The following is a 20,116-nucleotide window of genomic DNA, read 5'->3' on the forward strand; positions in this document are numbered from 1 at the left end:
CGTTGAAAAGTACATAATTCACATTAAAGAATTATAAGTGTGATTAAAACTAAATTTTATTGAGTTACACTTTGTTCCTATGTATTTTAAACTACTTTATTGTGTAGATAAAGTCTACACAGAAAATCCTCATATTTAATTAAGTGGGTTCATGTCTAAACTTTTATAAATATAGTTAATCCACGCGATGCTAATATAATATATGTTTGAAAAAACAAAATAATTTCGTTAGACTGCTTAAAAAATAAAAGTTTAATATTCTTTGCTCAATAGAAGATCTTCAACATTTCTGTGATTCAATTCCTCTAAAGTGAAAATTTTACTTTATTAGTAAAGTGAGTAATGTTAAGCATTGATAAGAAAATAATAGTTAATATTGTGTGTGTTGAAATATTAACCATTAATTTTTCCACTAATAACTAAGATTATTGACTTTAATCTTACACGATTTAGAGGAGTCAAAACAATATTTTCGAATACCTTTGTAACCTAAGTGTTGTTTGTTAACTTTATTTTCAAAATTAAAAAAGACATGATAATGATTAGATAAGTGATATTGTTATATCTACCATGAATATTGCTGAATGATGAAATATGTTTAACTTGTATATTTTTATGCTTATATTAAATTTATACTATAATTGTATTAGGTCCGTGTATCAGTATAATGTGCGTCCAATGCTTAGAGCAGCAACTGAGAAAGTGTGCAACTCTTGAAATTACGATCACAAACGCATTAGACTACAAACTACGCAGCTGCAAACAGGAAAGGCGAGCCAACAAGTAAATAACTAAATGGGAGGAGTATTCAGAAAAAAATGTACAAATCACAGGCAATGACCTTCTGAATTTCCTTGTTTTCTTTCAGGGGCTCAATAAAAGAAATGCCCCAATGTCAACATGGAAAAAGAATTCCCGATAAAGGATTGCACTCATCCCACGATCATGCCTCGTATTGGGCCTATCATTGCAATCACAATCCATTTCATGACTACCCTTTTACTATACAAATTAATTACACACTAAAATCACATATTTACATCAAAGTAAAACAGTAGACTTCTCTGGCAAAATCAAAATATTCTCCGCCAGTCACCCAAAATACAAGACCGCGGGCAACATTTGCTTTCTCCTCTCCCACCTAAAATCCGTCTTTCTTCACGGATGCTTCACCCACCTAGTGAATACATTGTACTCTTACACGCATATAGTTTCATAGCCCTCTAAACGCCGTTATATCATCTTTTCTTTTACAATCTTGCTTGCTCTGTTTCAATCTGGCCAGCATTCTTTTGCAATTCTCTCGAATTATGAACATGAATCCATCTTTCAACAATTGAGATCCACTCAAGCCAATGTTAGGATTCAACAATTAAAGGCTGGCCAAATGCTTAAGTCAGCATAACGAACCATCATTTACCAATCTCACCCCTGATTTAATGAACCTCGCAGACTCTCTTCAGGCAGTGTCCAGGAAAGCAAATGCCCGCCTGAATCCCCACTCAATAACTGTTTCAGGTCGGTCGTGAGGTGAAGTGCAGTAACTGGATGCTTATGAAACTTTAGCACTTTGCGTAGGACCAGCTTGTATTCTGGTTCTATTCCATCAAGATTTAACCCTCCTGACCCACCAAAACCTGACTTGCTAAGGGAGCTATCTGGGTTGGAGCAGTGAACCATCTGCCACACCTTGACAGCTCCACTCTGATGACCTGTTGCATACCACTTTGTGTCCAACCAATCAGAAAATGTACTGCTTGTCACTGAGAGAATGGAATCAGATGGCAGTTGTGATGCTTTGATCAATGCCAGGCAATCCCCATTTATACTCCAAACAGCCAGAAGAATACCAGCTGCTGTAACAATCTCTCCGGTCAAGTCATTAACATAAATTGCTGAAACTGATGCTGGAAATTCTGGGAGCTGCCGTACAAATGCCATGGAGCTGAGATCCCATATAATAACTGTGCAATCATCTGATCCACTCACAATAAGCATGTAAGGCTGGCTAACTTGAAGGCATGTAATTTTGGCTGTGTGACCACAAAGTGGCTTCTCCAACTTCAAGCGTCGTAAGGCGCGGGGCCCAAACTTGCTAACTCTCCATACATTAACTAGCCCATCATCAGCCCCTGTAACCAGAATGTGACCATCATGGCTAACACTAGCACACTGAATTTGATTACCTCCATGTAAATTTTCATGTGTTGAAAGAAGTTTATCTTGTTCATAGCTAATAAATCTCAAGCTACGATCAGGAAAACCCCAAGCAACATATTTGGTATACGTTCTTGGTTTCAGCAAATTGTTAGTTCCAGCTATGAGAATTTTATCATTAAGAGTGACAATTTGAGTGATAGGTGAAGAGCTTTTGCGAATCTCATGTGCTGCAAGATGACTGGAATGTTTAAGGGGATGGGGAGGAAGTTTCCTGTCAGTTCGTCTTTTCACATGGGGCTTGAGGAACAGTTGTTTAGGTGTCTGCCCAAAATGATTAATTTGTGCTAAAATGGATGCTTTCATTGCTGGATCTGTAACCGAGTCTATGTCTACACTCCCTTCATATGTATAATGATAGAACACATTAACTGATTCCTCAGCAGCCTGTCCATTATACAGGGAAAAAAAATGATATCAGGAACAAAAGAGAGTAAATATTCCTTAATAGAAAATGAAGGTGTATTTTAGAACATTTGTTGAGAACATATTTATTGACATAATCATCAAAAGACATCACAGTTTAATTGTCGTCAACCTATGTCAAAAGGCACATGATGAAATTTCCCCAAGTTTTGGCTAAGGATTTTAATTTATCAACAAGTAATACAATATTGGTGATCACTACAAAATCATGGTTGTTAAATCAAGTGTCAAATGCATAAAATTGCACAAAATTAAATGCCAGAAATTAATGCAACTCACTATTCTAATATTGCATATTTAGACAATCAACAGAAATGGAATGCAAATAGGACTTGGAATTATACAGAAGGTTGTGCAGCGCTAGACCTAAAAGCATTATTTTCCCCTGCATTTCATAATAAAATGAAGCATAAAGACATCTTTCATCGTGGGAGTCCATAATGGCCATGTCCTACAACTAACCAGATCAGACTTTTCCACATAAATAAATGCATGTAAACAATTAAAGAAAGTGACATTAGATTGTAGAGCAAAACCTTCAACAATAGAAATAAAAGAAAAAAAATAAAGATGTAATAACATGATTAAAAAATTACAAGAACAGCCAAATAATCATGGAGAGACAAGTATCTATACAGCAAAACAAGACACCCACCTTCCCTCTTTGCTTATATCCAAAAATGAGGTCTATCCAATGATGCAAATTTTCTGAGACATAATTTGATTCAAGAGCTTCCCTATGCTTACTGATGAACTCTCGAGCACTACCTTTGGCCCATAGAGGTAGGACAACATCCCCAACCTGAAGAAACACCATAATAATTAAACTTACTAGTCACTTGACCTGCATATTTGGCTCTTGGAGAATTTAAAAATAGCAAAGTATATATTTGCAATAGGATAACCTTCTCGCCAGACTGTTTCTCTCCCAAGTCAAGATTGAATCGATTCTCCAAGAACTCGGGCATGTAGAAAAATTCCGGAATCAATTCCTTCACATCAGATGTATTTCCCTTCCCAGCAGCACTTAGCCAAGTATCCCTAATGCTATTGAAAAGGCGATCAGCATGGTCAAACTGGCCACCCTGAAGTTTCTGATTCTCTGTACTGAATGGGGGTAGGCGGAGAAGATAGAATAGGACAATTCCAGCACTAGAATAATGAGATCCATAGTGAAATTTTGGGACCTCCGGATCATCCCAGCTCTCATATCTAAAAAAGAATGATAAAGGTAATGTGTATCAGTCTATCAGAAGGAGAAGAAACTAACTTCTATGATCAGGTTCCATGATCGCAATTCTCTGTTTTTCAATGATTTAATTATTATACTATCTTAGTATAGAGATAAGTGTATACATTATACATAAATTTTTTGCAAATGTAAAGATTGTTCTTATGTTTCCTTCCTGGTTATTACACAATTCTAGCATAGGCCCCATATTTGTAGTTCTTTTTTAATGGATATAAATTTGTCTGTGTGCTTCTTGAAACCCAGCAAAACATTTAGCAAATAATCTCCAGGTAATGCAAACAACACGTAATATATAATCAAAGAAAAATTGCAACATAAGACAAAATCATACAGCACTAAAAGAGACCAACCTTTTTCTAAACTCATCTTCACCTTCGGGTGTTTGGCAACCCATTGGTTTATCAAGCCTGCGAAATGTTTTTGGGTTGGACAAATCAAGATTTTCACTCTCATAATCTGCAAGGACCCATGGAAAGACTGGATATTGGGTGAGATCACTATATCCACGTCCTGCCAAAGTGTTTAGATGCATGAGGTACTGGAAATTGCTTATTTCTCCATTCTGCCATCTTTTTGAAAAGGATTTTGCCATTATCTTGAAAAGACGGCTACCCTCGTTGCTTTCTTGTTTTGATGATCCTGAAATAGTTGTGTCCAACCTGATACAAAGCAGACAGATTACATTCAAAAACATATGAAACAGGGGAAGACATACGCCCACACACCAAAAAAAAGTGGTATGAGAACCAAATTTAGGAAACATAAAAGCAAAGCTCAAATCTATGGTGCAACACTAAACAACTTAAAAGAACAGCACCGGAGTTATTGTACGTATTTCAAGTCCTTTGGTTTTTTATGCTACAACTCATCACCAATATTGCAGCATAAATGCTAAGGTAAAAAACTAGCAACAATATCAAAAGATATGCTACTTGCAATTGCTAGATACGTTAAAAATATGAAAAACACAAAGAAAAGTGACAAAAAATCCAGTACCAAACAAATTAATGAAGCCAAGGAGATAATTCTTACATGCTATTCCGAGGAAGATTTATGGCAACTAGATTTTTAAAAACTTCTTCTCTCTCTTTTTTGTGGAAAACCAATAGATCATTACATCCATCCATGCTAAATATTTCAATAGCAACAGGACGAAGCTGATAATCACGCTTCAAAATCTCATGAACACTATCAAGCTTCCACATGCGCCAAGGATGAGGTAAGTTTCCACTGCTATGTACTTTCTCCTTACCCCATGCACCACCACTATAGGCCCACGCCCTTCCCCCAACCAATGATTTAGCTGGTGTGCTCCATGACAAAGTTGATTTAGACTGAAAATCCACACTGCCAGAAACATCTTTCTTGACACCCAAGGCCTGATCAATAACTGAAAGCTCATCTTCACATTCCTTCTCACAAAAGCAACCAGAATCATCAATATAGAAGTTTTCAATCACATACAAAGAGAATTCACCAATCAGGAATATGCCATCATGTTTGTCAAGACTTATAACCCTTTCACAGTTATATTTAAATCGTATTTTCTCAAATGGTTCCAGAAAAGGTCTGATCAAGTATTCACCATTGTCATGCAGTTCTTTATCAGATTTATCATCGGCAATCTTAACATCATCAATTTTCATTGAAGATTGCCTTGGAGATCCCATATCAGATCTTCCTTGTGTGCTTTCTTCTATTGGGACAGATACTGCACTAGACTTGGCACCAAGCTCAAGTGCAGAATGGAGGCTTGCTTCATTTATGCTACTTGCCTTGTCATCATTCCACTCATTCTTAGCAGAAACAGCATCTTTGACGCTATCCAACTTATCAAAGAAAGGTTCATCAAACGGCTCACCATCAGAACCATTCTGCTTGCCACCATCAGTCAAAAGTTGAAAATAAGGTTTTGACTCTGATGAATCAGGACCATTTTCAAATTTTCCTTTAGACAACTCGGGTTTCTCTAATTCAAACTGTCCATCAAGAATATTCTGTATGGTATCAATTTTAAGTTTGCAGCATTCAAGTTTTTTCCGCATTCGATACGGACCTTCAATGGGACAAAGCTGCCATTCTGGCTCTTCTGAGAAAGAGGATTTACTTAGTGGGAATATCCCTCGTTCATGCACAAGTTGTTGTAGATGGCATTGCCACTCACTCTCTGCATGTAGAATCCATCCATACTTATCTTGCCTAACAACTCTCAACTCAGTGGACATTGTATCACGAACTAAATCCAGTGCATATCTTCGCTCATTTACCTGCTCCCAGTGTCTTAAATCCAATTTTGCAGCTTCTCGAGATTTCCGTCCCATTTCTTTCTTCCGACGACCTTCCATGCCTTTGATTCTTACTCCTGGAAACTTTGCCGATCCTGCAATATACTGCACCCACATAATGCCAGCACACTGCTCCAATACCTTATTCACAACCTGTTCAATATTTTGATACCATTCAAAAAACTCAGATAAACTTCTAGTCAATAATTTATCAAAACCACCATGGAGCACATCAAGTTGCTGCCCTTGATTAGGTCTAGAAACAAGCAAGTCTTCCAATGCGGCTCTCCTATGTACCAGAAGATACTTGAACACATCAATGGTAATATTTTGTACATTTTGTCTTTTATCACAGAGAAGAGATATCAAATTCACACATAGACAGCAATTAAGATCTGTATCGATGTTGCTGGGACAGAATATAATTCTTCTATGAGCAACCAATAATTGCAAGACTGTACTTATATCAATTCCTGAATCATCTTGAGAGGAAATAGAGGACAATTTCTTTTTAGATTCATTAAGCAAACCCAACCGCAAAAGAAGATCATCTTCCCCTATACTGACTAAGAATGATGGGAGGAAGCAATATAATATCATTCGATTAGTGTTTTTAAGAATCGAATGGATATAAGCCTCTAGCTGCTTATTTCCTCTTGAAATTGATAAGAGCCTCTTTCCACCAGGAGCAGCTTCTTCAATTCTACCATCTTTGTTTGCCAATTGCAACATTGATAACAAGAACTCAAGAGTTTTTAGTACCCCTGAAGGCTGAGGAAAAGAACCCATGTATACCCGATCCACTATCATCCAACACAAAGCATCCAAATTTGTGGACCAGCGAATCTTATCCAATTTTTTCTCATCTTCTTCATCATCACGTAGCAGTCGTCTTTCAAGGAAGTTTATAAATCTACTGAGGCATAGACCTTGGAAAACTAACACAGACTCACCATCAACATATAGATGAACACTTTCCAAGATGTTCTCTATGAGCTGTGATGCCTTAACCTGCTCCGTCACAAAATCAGAAAGGACTTCAGCAATGAAATCTAACACGGCAGTAGCTCCAGCAGAACATGGACCACCACCATATCCAGAATCATCTACGTCCAAAAGCAGCTTTGAGGTTACAGCGAAGTAAGCATTTGTAGAAGATGGCCCTTGAGAACTAGACTTTAGATTTGAAGATGTATCAAACTCTGCAGCAGACATGGAAGAATCAAAAGAAGGAGTGGCAGTTAAGGAAGACTTTGCTTCATTATGGTTTGCACTTCCCAGCCAAGAAGTTAATGCAACAACAGGTGACAAAGAAGGCGTAAGGGGAACTCTAGAACTGGACTTTTCTGAAAATACAGGAGAATCCAGCGCAGCAAAAGATGCTGAACTCTGGGAATCCGTTGGTGGGAGAAGGTCCAAATTGCCTTTGATACTTTGAAAGCTGAATTCGTGTGCACAGGAAGCAACAGAACCTTGATCAGCATTATCACCATCCAAGCTCTGAACAGTTTGCATATCTTCACGGACAGATTTATTTGACTCCAGCTCAGATACAGTAAGATTATTCTGTGGTCTCTCACCAGCCATAGAGTTCGGTGCTGCAGCCATATCATCAGAACTTGTACTTACCTGCCCTTGAGGAAAGCTTCCAACACTGATGGAGGTTTTGACAGACTGATCCTGATCCAGAGGCAAGCTAGAAAATGTATTTTGTGAACTGCATGTATCATCACAATCATTCAAGGTTTTCTCTTCCGGAACTGCAGAGAGATCTTTAGCCGTTTTAACAGCATGTGCAGCCCTGCAAGCACAAAAGGTTAAGTTCAATAAAAAGGACTCATTTCAGTTGGACTGATGATCAGGTAAGTAGTCAACCTATGATTATTGGTAGGAAAAACAATTAGAAAATACTAAGTGAGGCAATAAGAATAAAAGATACAGAGAGGTTATCTCATAACAAACCTCACACAAGAAAAATATAGGTCAATGCAGCTTTCAAGAAATTCTGCACGTCTACAAACAGCAGTAAAAGGGGGGCACATCTTAGCCATATCAACCATAAATCTTAGAACTGAAGTTGCAGCAGCAGGGGCTGATGCCTCTCCACCCATAAGGCGAGCAGCATATGTCTTGTGCATTAGAGCTTCCCCTTGAAGCTCACCAGCCATGTCTGAATTTCCCTCTACAAGCTCAGCCACGAGGCTTGCACCAACCTGGGAAAGATTACCAGTTTGGTGGGCAAGCATTGCCTGCATGCTTACTCTATCAAAAGTAGTTTTTGCCATAGCAATTACAGAATCCAACAACTCTACAAACTTCAGTTCTGTATAACTCCCATCACTTGGCATAAGGGCATGAAAGTCCAACATGCGGACCTCTGGCAACCTTGGGTAAACTGGCTTGCCAAATATCAAACAAAATAAAATATAATAGATGTCTGGGGAATCATAGAAACTGGGTAGCACCCGAACTAAGCCTAGATAACCTCCACCAGTGCGAAATTTAAATGCAAATGTTGGAGAGGAAGTAAGACACACACCAAGTAGAGTCATGACCCATCTCATACTTGTCGGATGAACTGCTTCATCAAGAAAATATGTAATTAACTTAGAGGAGACAATTTTGTGCCACAGCTCAAGTAACTCTTCTGATTTAATAGTGACTTGTAGATCAATAAACATCTCTAGTAACATATTTCTGACAATTACATGTTTACCCATTGATTCTCTCATAATTGGACGCTGTGGAACCAACCCCGGGGGATCAAATGTCATAATCACAAATGTAACCACATTTTCAAGCTCAGAAGGTAGAAACCCATCTTCCAAGATGACCCCAAGCAGTACAACCAACTTTTCTAGAACAGGAACTTCAACATCACCCCTTTTCAAGGTCACTAGTAAATGTTGAACAAGGTTAATTCGCCGCAAAATTGTAAGATTATGATTTCTGTACCAATGCATGGACACTAAATTTTCAAGGAATCCAAGTAATGCAATTTGGATTGAAACTGGGGCAGTTACCCACAATGTCCAATCCAATAAAACATGTTCAACCATGTCTGCATTTGACAAGACAATGCAATTTGAAGTTTCAGCAGCAACATCAGTATTTTCCAGCTCTGAAATGTGACTAAATGAATCTTTTTGTACAGAAAAATCATCCATGTCCCCATGAGATCCAACTGAAGAATTCTCATCATGAAACTTTGACAAAAAGTTATCCTCAAGACTGGTTTCCAGCAGGGATGAAGCAGGAGACAAAGTAGTCTGACTAGTCTCCAACTTCTTTGGTTCAGAAAAAGAAGCTTCACAAGCAGCAATCTGAAAGAAGATCTCAAGAGATTGCATGTCAAATAATGACATTCTACGACGCAGAAAAAGCGCAAGCAGATGGTAGCCCCTATAAATTTGCATGTCCTTAAGATTCTGAGGATTTTGATGAAGCGCACAGGCAAGTAGAGTAAGGGCCATATGCAGCATATCCCTAGTTTCTGCTGCTTCAACAAGAGCAAGAACAAGTTCCATCCCACCAATAGGGCGGATAGTCTCTCCAATCACGCCTTGCTTACAGATATAAATATCTCCACAGAGACGTCCTAAACGTGGAATACCTGCAACCCCCGAAATGAAAATAAAACTGAGATTTAACACAACTCCAATAAGAGAAAGGAACAAAACATGTAATTTTATAATTTATAAATTTAGTTACACACCTCCGATAGGAGAGGCAGCAGCCGACATAGGATCAACCAGATTAAGCATTGAAAAGCTACCTGACGATCGAATGAATTCTGTAGAAGTTCCATCAAATGCAAAAATAAGTTTCTTTCCTGAAAGCTGTAAAGAAAGGTTTCCAAGTCTCTCCAAATCCCAGACAATTCCACTCCCATCAGCTTTTAGATCTCCCTGCTTGCTGGCAGCATCCAGTCTCTGACCATTAGCAGCCAAAGTCACATCAGCATCTAAAGAATCTAATATGGCCATACTACCACCACCACAGGCCTGGTTAGGTACAAATTGCAGAAGATCTGTGTCCTGGAAGAGCCCCCTGTATCCTCTACCAAGTATGTACATAAAACAAATACAGCCTGGTGAAAGCACTTCCTCAAAAAGATAGCAAGAGCGTAGTTTCCACGTCAAGTCACTAACTCTAGCATTTCCAACTGATGTACCAATAGTGACCTGCAATTGTTTACCAGGTGGGCATGGTGAATATCCCAATTTCCCAGTGTGTCTTAGCTTTCCATTTAGATAAACATACGCAAAACTAGCTTGGAACAGCCCAGCAAGAGCATTTGGTTTGCTGTGAATGACTGCAAGGTGATGCCACCTTCCTTCTTCAAGTTCTAAACCAGAAAATGATAAGAAGGAAGAGTTGCTGGTTGCAAGGGTTAGAACACCATCCTCCTGGAGATAAAGTTCTGCATAGGTTGCATTATCATTGTTAGTAGCACCAACGGAAAAAATTCTTAAGATATGTCGCTCATGCAATCCACTTGAACCAGAGCGTTTCTTGGAAGAGGCAAATTTCGAAACGTCTGTGTCTTTTGATTGTGATTTTAAAAAATTACGGAACTGGAACCAACAAACAAATGAATAACCAGCCGCGGGAGGCCATGATCTTTCACCCAAGGAAACCTGAATGGCAGCATGCCCAATCTTGCTCATATCCATCTCCACAAATGGTGCCAGAGAAATATTTTCTGAGGCTACATCTCCCATCAGAATTAATTTTTCCATCATTTCAACAATTATATGACCTGAATTTTTCATCCTCATTTGCAGGACATATCTAATGAGCATACGAAGTTCAGATGCAGATAGCCTAATCAACAGAAACATATTGTTGTTCAAATATAAATAAAAAAAGTAGATTAAAATGCAACTTTAGCACAACGGCAGTAAGAATATACACCATACCTGTAAGAACCAAGGACTTCCACAATTTTCAATGCATAAGAGAGTAAAGAAGATGAACCCAGAAGGAAAGGATGGATTGTTTCCAGCAAAAGTTCCACACAACCTATATATAGCAAAAAAAAAAATTAAAAAAAATCAGGTGAGCATTAAAGAGTAGCAAATAATAACAAACAATGTAGTACATACCTACAGACGTGAGGCTTTCCTGATTGAAAGGACCAGCACGGGCCAACTTTTCAATCAAGTCTAAAAGTTTTAACTGCACCATAGGAGTAAAAAGCAATAATGAACGGATCAGAACTCTAACAGCACCAGCATTGTATACCCGCTCTTTATCAGGATTAATTGGACCTGATGGAGTCAATAAAAGATTATGAGATGACTCATTCTCAATAGCATTTGATTTTGTCAAACCCTCTGATGCTAAGAAAGGCGGAATCACTATTTCAAGGGCAAGTTCCAACATCAACTGGATGACTTGGTTTTCATGATCCACACACAATAAGCCAGACTCGCTAAGAAGATCAAGGAAAGTTTGTGATGATATAATTGCATGCAACTTCATTCTATTAACAGCATTGTCAGAAACTCCAGCAGTTACAACACGCAACAAGTACGTAAACACCTTAATATAAGCATTCAATGAAGATTGATCCAAGTCCCCACTATCACTTTGGAAGCCATGGAGTGTTGTAAGTAAAAGAGAAAAACCAGTGGCTTCACCAAAAACCTTCTGAGCAGAATTATTAACTCCCAGGATCCGCCACATTGCTCCCATAGTGTCACATTTTGCATCAAGGGTGAGCCGGTATTGGGATCCTGAAGCACTGGTAACCATTCCACTTTTCAAAATTTCAACCAACACACCTAATTCTTCAGGATGAGCCTGGTAAAAGTTACAATCAGATAGTCATCATGATGATTTCAAGTGAAACAACAGCATGAGTAATTTTGTAGGAAGGATTCATCCCCAGACATTCAAGAATTATTGTTTTCTGATTAATAACACGCTTATTATGAGCAAATAAATACACAACCCCAGTCAAAAATTAAAAAACAGAAAAAAAAATTGAGAGAATATCAACAAACCTGTGAGGTATCTTCAATTATAAGACATGATAATATCCTGAGGACCCCTGAGCGATGTACATCAGACACCAGAAAAGGCAACATCACAGTCACACCACTAGCTGAGCGGAATGAAGCTTGATTAACCTCAGCTTTCTTCAATAAAGATACCATGCAGTCCCAGGCAATAGCAATTGTAGCTTCAACATCAAAAATAGGGAACTTCCCTGAACCAGATTCCATAAGCTTGGGTGAAGTAATAATAACATCCTTGTTGTCCAGGTGTTTCTTGAAATTGTTTGAGCTATTTTTCCTCTCCAACTGGTCCGAGTTAACAGTCTGTTGATCTGGACCCAAAATCCTGTGTTGCTTCAGATCATCTAACATAACTTCCAAAACACCAACTTCTCGCAGAACTTTCTTGTACTGTTGGTCAAAGGACAAAAGTTTTACAAAGAAAGAAAGAATTGTCTGCTTCAATGCTGATGTTATTGGTTGCTGCAACAAACAGCAAAGTGAAAGTAGTTCTTGCTCAGGAACACAATTTACAACAGTCACGGCATACTCAAGAATTTTCAAGATTATCTCTTGCAAATGAGAAGGAAAACCAGCCATATTTAGGATTAAAAGTGGAACAGTTCGTAATTGCTGACACAGACTATAATTCTCTATGTGGCCTGAAAAAATTTTAAACAGTCTATTTAATACTTCAGCCTGCAACTTCCAGCTATCAGCTTTGATGAGAATATCTTGTAACATCTGGACTGCTTCAAGGTCTTTAATTTTATCATTTTCCTTCTCCCATAATTCATCACCGAGCCAATCGGAAGATGAGGTACGACTTTTGCTATGACCACCACCCTTGTTCTGAGTAGATTTAGAACCCTTACCTCCATAATTACGTGGAGACTCGTTTGGTCCAGTTTGAGCTAGACTAACAAGAACATCTAGCAACCTAGATAATGTGGGTGAAAGATACTGAATGGAGGAATGTTCTTGTTCATTGGAATTTTGTCCTCTGCTATTTTTGGATCCATCAGAAGCAATCTCTTGTTCATCAAACGTATCATAATGAGTAGATTGAAAGCCCTGATTTTTTGTCATATTGGACAGAGTTAGTGCAAATTGAACTAGGAATTGATATCCATGGGCATTATGTATATCCTCTCTAAGTCTGACACTGGCAGCCTCTGCAGAATCAATATAAGAAATCAGAACTATCCAACACTAGCAACCTTTAAAAAATAACTAGCAGCATCCATGGTAAAAGAAATATATTCAACCAGATTTTAGACAATGATACTGTTACATTTATGGGAACCCCATTCATTCCTTTTCTGATAAAACATTAGAAAATTACCAGCTCTATATGACAATTCTACACACTTGAGTAACAAGTCAACAATGCCTACGGTAAAGGCAGCATCTCCACAATCAGGATCAAAATCTTTCACAGACAATAGAAGAACTTTTATCTGCATGGAGGAAAAATAATCACAGGATTAAGTTCTAAAACATAAACTGAATACTATGAACAATAAGGATTACCATTAGTGCAATATTGTACAAAACTGATACTTCACCAAAGCTGCATACACTAATTTCATAATTGGTAAGTAACCTCAAGCATCCTCCAACACAATCAGGGGACATAGATACTTTCAAATTTAAAACAATAATACATGATTGTTTAATAAATTTCTATTTTATTAAGACGTGACTTGAGCACACCAGAGTTATGGGTTTGTTTACAACAATTTCATGAACTAAATGACAACTTTCAGAACAGTCTTTTGTTAAACAAAAGAAAATTTTAGTTATGTTTTATGACTTTATGATGATTATGTAAAGATTGCTAGATTTATGTTAAAAATATAGGGTTGGACAGTTGATTGGTAAAGAAATGTTTCTACAAGTTCTAAACTGGTTAGTTTCATATTTCACAGCAAATGCAGAACTAATTCAATGTAAATAGGTGAATTGCCTTGTTTTCTTTTTATGAATATTCAAACTGATCAAGAAAACCAAATCAACCATTCAAGAACAGTATGGACTGTTCCTATAAATCCAAGTACTCTATATTTTTTTATAGTTTCTTCCCCAAGCTAAATGGTTAACACCTCTGCCTAATGTTTGTAAGATTTTTTTTCCCTGGCACTTCCCAAAAGCTTTGCAAGGAAGAGGCTGAAGTGACCTTATAAATATTTTGCCATTGAATAACAGATTTGCATTTCTATTACAGAACACTTTTTTTTCTCGTAAAGAGCAGAACATCTGATACCATAGCAAACTAGTTTTCTCTTCATTTTACATGAGATTGAAAGAGAAGAAACCCAAAGGAGATCCTTTTGTCACAATAAATCCTAAAACCACACCAACCTACCCCTTGAGCCAAAGCCTAAAAGCAAAATAATATTATTTAAGCTTCTTTCTAGGAAACATAAGTTACATAATATAATAATGTATCATTTCAAACTAGCCCACAGATGCTGTTGAACATTGACATATGCTATCAAAGTGGTAAAGATGAACATAAACTGCTTTATAATACAATATAAACAAGAAATACAACACCAGTTCTGTGAGACAACTTATTTGACATACAAAAAGTATTTAGATTTGAAAGTTAAATGACATACCAAATGATGCTTGCGGATGTATTTGGCTGTGCTTCCATTGTCATTTACCAAAAGAAGACCAAGTATCTAGAATTATAAGCAGCAAAATATAAATATTCAACCATCAGAAGAACAATATCAGCTCAAGCTAATTACCACATGCAATAGTTGCATCATTTTCAACACTAATTTTACTGCAGACAAATGTGTCACACTTTACCTGCATAGCATGTCTGTGAAGTTGTATGCTGTGCAATGGAACAAGTCCTTCCTTATAACGGGAGAAGACAATCAAAGATCCCTTGGCAACCATTTGAAAAAGCAACTGAAGTGAATCATCCTCTATCAAACTCTGTGCTGCTGATGGATGGCTTGCTAGAGCTTTCATGATATGCACAACACTTCCCTCTACCTGCATAAGGAAAATAGTTTAAACTTTAAAATGCAAATTAAGAAAGTGCACAAAGTTATCCTAGATTATTCCAATTATTTACTCATAACCATGTAATTTTTTTTATGGCTTATGCTCTATAGAAAGGGTTTTGAATAAGGAAATATAAAGCTTACAAAAACAACAATTAGAATTAAAGTCTACAATTAAATACTAATATATTCAATTTATCAAAAACCTGCCTGCTAAGCTTTAGGTTGTCATAAACAGGGAGGGGCGAACTCTCTAAAACAAAATTGTTTGTCAAACATGTTAAAACATAAAAATAGACAATGAAGGCATGTATATCATGCAGAGAACAGAACCTCAAGCCGGCGGTTTGGCCCAACTTCATCATAAACTTTTTGTAATACGAGATTATCTTCATGATCAGTAGTACTATTTGGCCTTTGAATGGTTACATCAGGATCGAGAAGGGCATTGAGAACTTGAATGAGACAGCAAAATATCCCAGAGTCAAGTAGAGATTGCTTGTCAATAGGCTACAAAAAAATATACACATAAAAACTACTACTTAAAGCTCATGAGAGAATTTAGGAATATTCAATTATACAAATACAACGGGTTTCAAAGTAACACCAACCAGCTTACCACACTAAACAACAAACCTAACACAATTAAACACTAATGACTAATAGCATGACAGACCAAGATCACCAATATTAATTACACTAATATTTCCATCAACACAAAGAATATATGTTAGATGGGAACACAATTGCGTATTTTTCTGTAAATAAAGTAAAATGTATTCTATAGCTCCTAATAGTGACTTGGCACAAAAAAAATTTAAGAAGCATACCCCAGAGACAAGGATTTCCACTGAAGTTAATAAATTTGCTCCAGGACTGATTCCATCCTGCATAGAAGGAAATATCTGGAAACATTAAAAACAAATAGAAAAGCAGGGGAAAAAAAAAGGTCATAAAGAAATGACTAAGACAAACCTTTGTGACTTCCGAGAAAAACTTTAAAACTGGAGCAACATCCAAAGATCTTGTTTTGCTGCTGATTTTTAACTTTTCTATATCTGTTACAAATGCTCTTCCCACAACAAAAGAGAATATATGGGTTTCAACTAACCTGTTCCCCACCAACATTACCGAAAGTCAATTAATAAACTCCAATCACTAAGATGAATAACATATTTTAGCATTTTTAAGAATAAAATATATATCTAAGCAGGAAATATGCAATCTATATTTTTCAAAATCTTCAGAAAGTAAATGGGAAGACACGAACCAGCTCTCAACTCTCAAGTTAATTTTATGATAATAGTATCTATAAATCTACTCAGGGCAGAATGAGACAATTTTTCACTTTCAACCAAAAAAAACATCCATATTTTTATAAAATGTTTTTAGTCTTTTAACCCATAAAGTGCATCAACCAGATATTGAAAGTTCACTTGATCCCCAAGAGCACTTCACCTTTACTTTAAGCCCAATTAAGTGACAAAAATCTTACATATCATCATTTTCACCTACATCAATGCTTATTTATACCAAAGCACTAGAACATAACAGGTAAGCATGAGCAGCATTACTGCACCATAGACAACCAAAGCAAATACAGACAAAAAAGCATGTTGCAACTTCTAACTGACGGTGTGATGTAGGTTAGGGTTATCATTCTACAACAACAACAACAACAAAGCCTTATCCCACAAGGTGAGGTCGGCTAGGGTTATCATTCTACAAAACCAATAATTCTATTATTTGAGGACAAAAAATTTCCCCCTACCACTCAAACACAACAATAATGTTCATCTAATCTCAAGGAGGGGTTTAGTAGTTAGGAGGGAATGGGTGAAGATGTATCCTGTAACTTTTTATTGTGCTCTCAGCTAGGTTCAGTTACAAACTGGAATCCTGCTAGACACATATTTATTAACGTGTAACTACAGTACCACTGGTACTCTTTCAAATATATAATACATAATTACTTTTGCTGAGCAAAAAAAAAAAAACACAACAATAATGTTCATATAAATTAAGTTATGGGGAGCAGTGCAATGAAGCTAAGGAGAAAGTGTTTCTTTACATGGTAACTAACTGAGCTACATTAGCATGCTGCTTCACTAATCTACAAAAGGCGTCTATACTAAAATTCAAGGCCGCTTCTTTTTCCTGCAAGGAAATGAGAAATCATAAGCAACTCCTGATTTACCATCATCAACCACAAAATGTCAAATTTCAATTCCATCAAAAGAAACTAAGCAATGACAAGAACCTTCTCAGAGCTGGATGACCGAAACTCTTCCCAGAATCTCTTGAAGTCCAATTCCAGTTCATATTTGTCCCTGATTTAAAGATATAAATGGTCATAATCCCGCCTAACATCATAACGAGGGCACGTCATAATAAAAAACAATCCATGAAAATCAGTTATCACTAATTATGAAACACGTTAGAACTTGAAATTAGATGCATTAAATAAAAGGATTTTAACATGCAGTATAATTAATATTAGACCAAACAGTAATCCAATGCAAGAAATGTTCATAAATCTGTCAATGCTGCCATGAGGCAACAGAATCATGCCTCAGCTTACATGTTCACCTATGAATGAATGTTTGAAATTAAGAACCGATGTGTTTTAATCATTTTAAACAAATTGCAAGTCTTAAATCTTCCAATCAATAAATATGACCATTTTGGAAGCTGCAAATAAATAAGCAGAAAAGCCAACATGCCAAAAATTCAAACCCTCTTTCCGTAACTGAGCTACCCATGATGCAAAGATGACCCCTCATGCAGTTACGCTTCGATAACTAGCAAAAAAAGCACTCTTTTTGCACAATGCACCAGTATAAAAGTGGAATGTTAGTAGTATAATATATAAAGTATTTAGATGAAGCTAGTTGCACACTCCCACATAGGAATATAAATTATGTAACCGTGTGGACAAGTTAAAACTCATCATCATAGAAATAATGGCAATCTCATGCACAACCAAAACACGACTATCCCGGGTGGATTTACCGCAAATTCTACATTGTGATTGATAAGATACGAAAAACACACACAGATTGAGCAACGCACTGAAGAACCAAGCTTTTTTCTGCTCAGCACTATCCCTTTCATATAAAAAAATAAAATAAAATAAAAAACTGATCTCAGAACAACCCTTAGCTCCTTACAACTTATCCTTGACAAGTCACATAAACATCGCCTCAAAAAAGAGAAAGGAATAGCAGCAAACAGAAACTAATAGGATCTTGCAACTCCACCTAACTCTACACTTTGCATTAACCAAAATCTATTTCATCCTTCCACAGTTGAAAAGACAGAAACTACAACCACATCTCTCTATCTTCTATTTTTTTTATACAAGCAAATCAAAGCCAATGCAACACAACACAACACTGAAATCATCCCACTGGACCATTAATTTTTCATTTTGCTCAAACTTAACCGCAGAACTAAGTGTTGCATAAACCCAAAAAGTAAAATAAAAAATAGAAATATATAAGGGAGCCTACCTGGTAGGGGAAGAAGAAGAGGATTGCGAAGCTGAAAAGGCATTGTTGTTGTTGTTGTCGCGGGAAGAAGAGGAAGGAGGAGGAGGAGGAGGAGCAGAGGGTGGCGATTGAGTGAGGCCAACCTTCTCTTTGAAGTCCTTAAGCAATGTAACCCATTTCATCGTTTTCCCTTTCGATCTTTGAACCATATGAACACCTCTCTCTCATCCGATGAACATTCACCAGATCCACCACCAACTACCTCCTACCGATTTACCTCCGAAAAGGGAAAAACCAAAACACCATTCAAACCAACGATACGAAACGAGAGAAGAAACAATCTGCAATTGCACCAGCTGCAGCAAGCAAATGCGATAAAAATGGCACCAAGATCTACCGGATTTGCGATTCGTAGGTTTTGGATTTGTCAATTCAGTTCTTCTTCTCCGCGTTTCAGAACTTTTCCTAATTTTTTTTTTTATTTGAATTTGGTTCGATCAATCTAGTTTTGTCTAATTTTTCGGAAAATGTTCGCAGCCCTAGAAAGCGGAGGGAGCTAACGAAACAACAAGAACAAAACGGTGAGTGTTGGTGGTGCTGTTTTGGAGACAAGAAATAAAAAAAGAAAAATAAATGCAGCTTTAAAATTTAAATTAAAAAAAAAAAAAAGAAAATTAATTTGGAAATCCGAAATCGCGTTTCGCTATTTCTGTCTCTCTTTCTGCGTTTGCGTGCCTCTTTGGGACGGCCACTCGCACCGCGTTGTTCGATCGATCAACAAACAAGTCTTTCTTCTCTCTCTCTCTCTTGCTCTGTGTGTTGGTAATATATAGTCTAATCTGTGAGTTTTTTTTTTCCAGTTTTGGCGCACACACCTCGACCACGTCAGCGTGGGGTCCACGAATGGGAAGGGTCCACGTGGAACTCCGTGATTGAAGGTCAATACGTGAAAACCTCATCGCTCCCACTCACCGTTTTCTCCATCGTTTTGGTCTGCTTAATGGGGTTGATTTGAATTTTGATCAAACCCCCTTTTAGATATGCCTCTTCTTTTGACATTTGGTTGAGACATGGGACATGTTGATAATTAATTAATTCATTAATCTATTGGTTAATCTTTTGTATTTTATTTCATCTCGGTGTTTTCTATTTTTGGTTCGTTTTCTTCCTCCCATATCTTATCGTATAATATAATCAAGTGGATCTTCGGCAAAAAATGTTGATAAATATTTGTGTTTTAATTTAAAATTTATAAATATATATTAATTCTATTTTATAAAATAAAATATTTATTTTAGATTTTTTTTTAAGATTTTGTTTTAATGAGTCAAACTAGTTTGTTAGATTTGTTTTGACAACTGTAGGTTGGTTTTCCAACGGTCATATTTCTAACGGTCATATTTTGTTGTTGCAA

General features: G+C 36.9%; 1 protein-coding gene across 1 annotated transcript; it reads right to left on the bottom strand.

Moving 5' to 3' along the window:
* Positions 1-774: 774 nt before the first annotated feature.
* On the bottom strand, positions 775-19,687 carry LOC114389756 (protein SPIRRIG-like). The gene is made up of 19 exons (XM_028350499.1): positions 18,724-19,687; positions 17,472-17,541; positions 17,283-17,368; positions 16,187-16,322; positions 16,042-16,098; positions 15,545-15,721; positions 15,009-15,200; positions 14,810-14,875; positions 13,531-13,645; positions 12,192-13,360; positions 11,289-11,988; positions 11,103-11,205; positions 9,896-11,007; positions 8,143-9,793; positions 4,928-7,981; positions 4,246-4,554; positions 3,549-3,855; positions 3,299-3,445; positions 775-2,604 (listed from the first exon to the last, which is right to left on the bottom strand). The coding sequence occupies exons 1-19, from the start codon at positions 18,909-18,911 to the stop codon at positions 1,426-1,428; spliced, it is 10,818 nt and encodes a 3,605-aa protein (XP_028206300.1). The 5' UTR covers positions 18,912-19,687; the 3' UTR covers positions 775-1,425.
* Positions 19,688-20,116: the final 429 nt, after the last annotated feature.

Source organism: Glycine soja, chromosome 2 (assembly GCF_004193775.1).
Source record: "Glycine soja cultivar W05 chromosome 2, ASM419377v2, whole genome shotgun sequence".
Lineage (NCBI taxonomy): Eukaryota > Viridiplantae > Streptophyta > Magnoliopsida > Fabales > Fabaceae > Glycine > Glycine soja.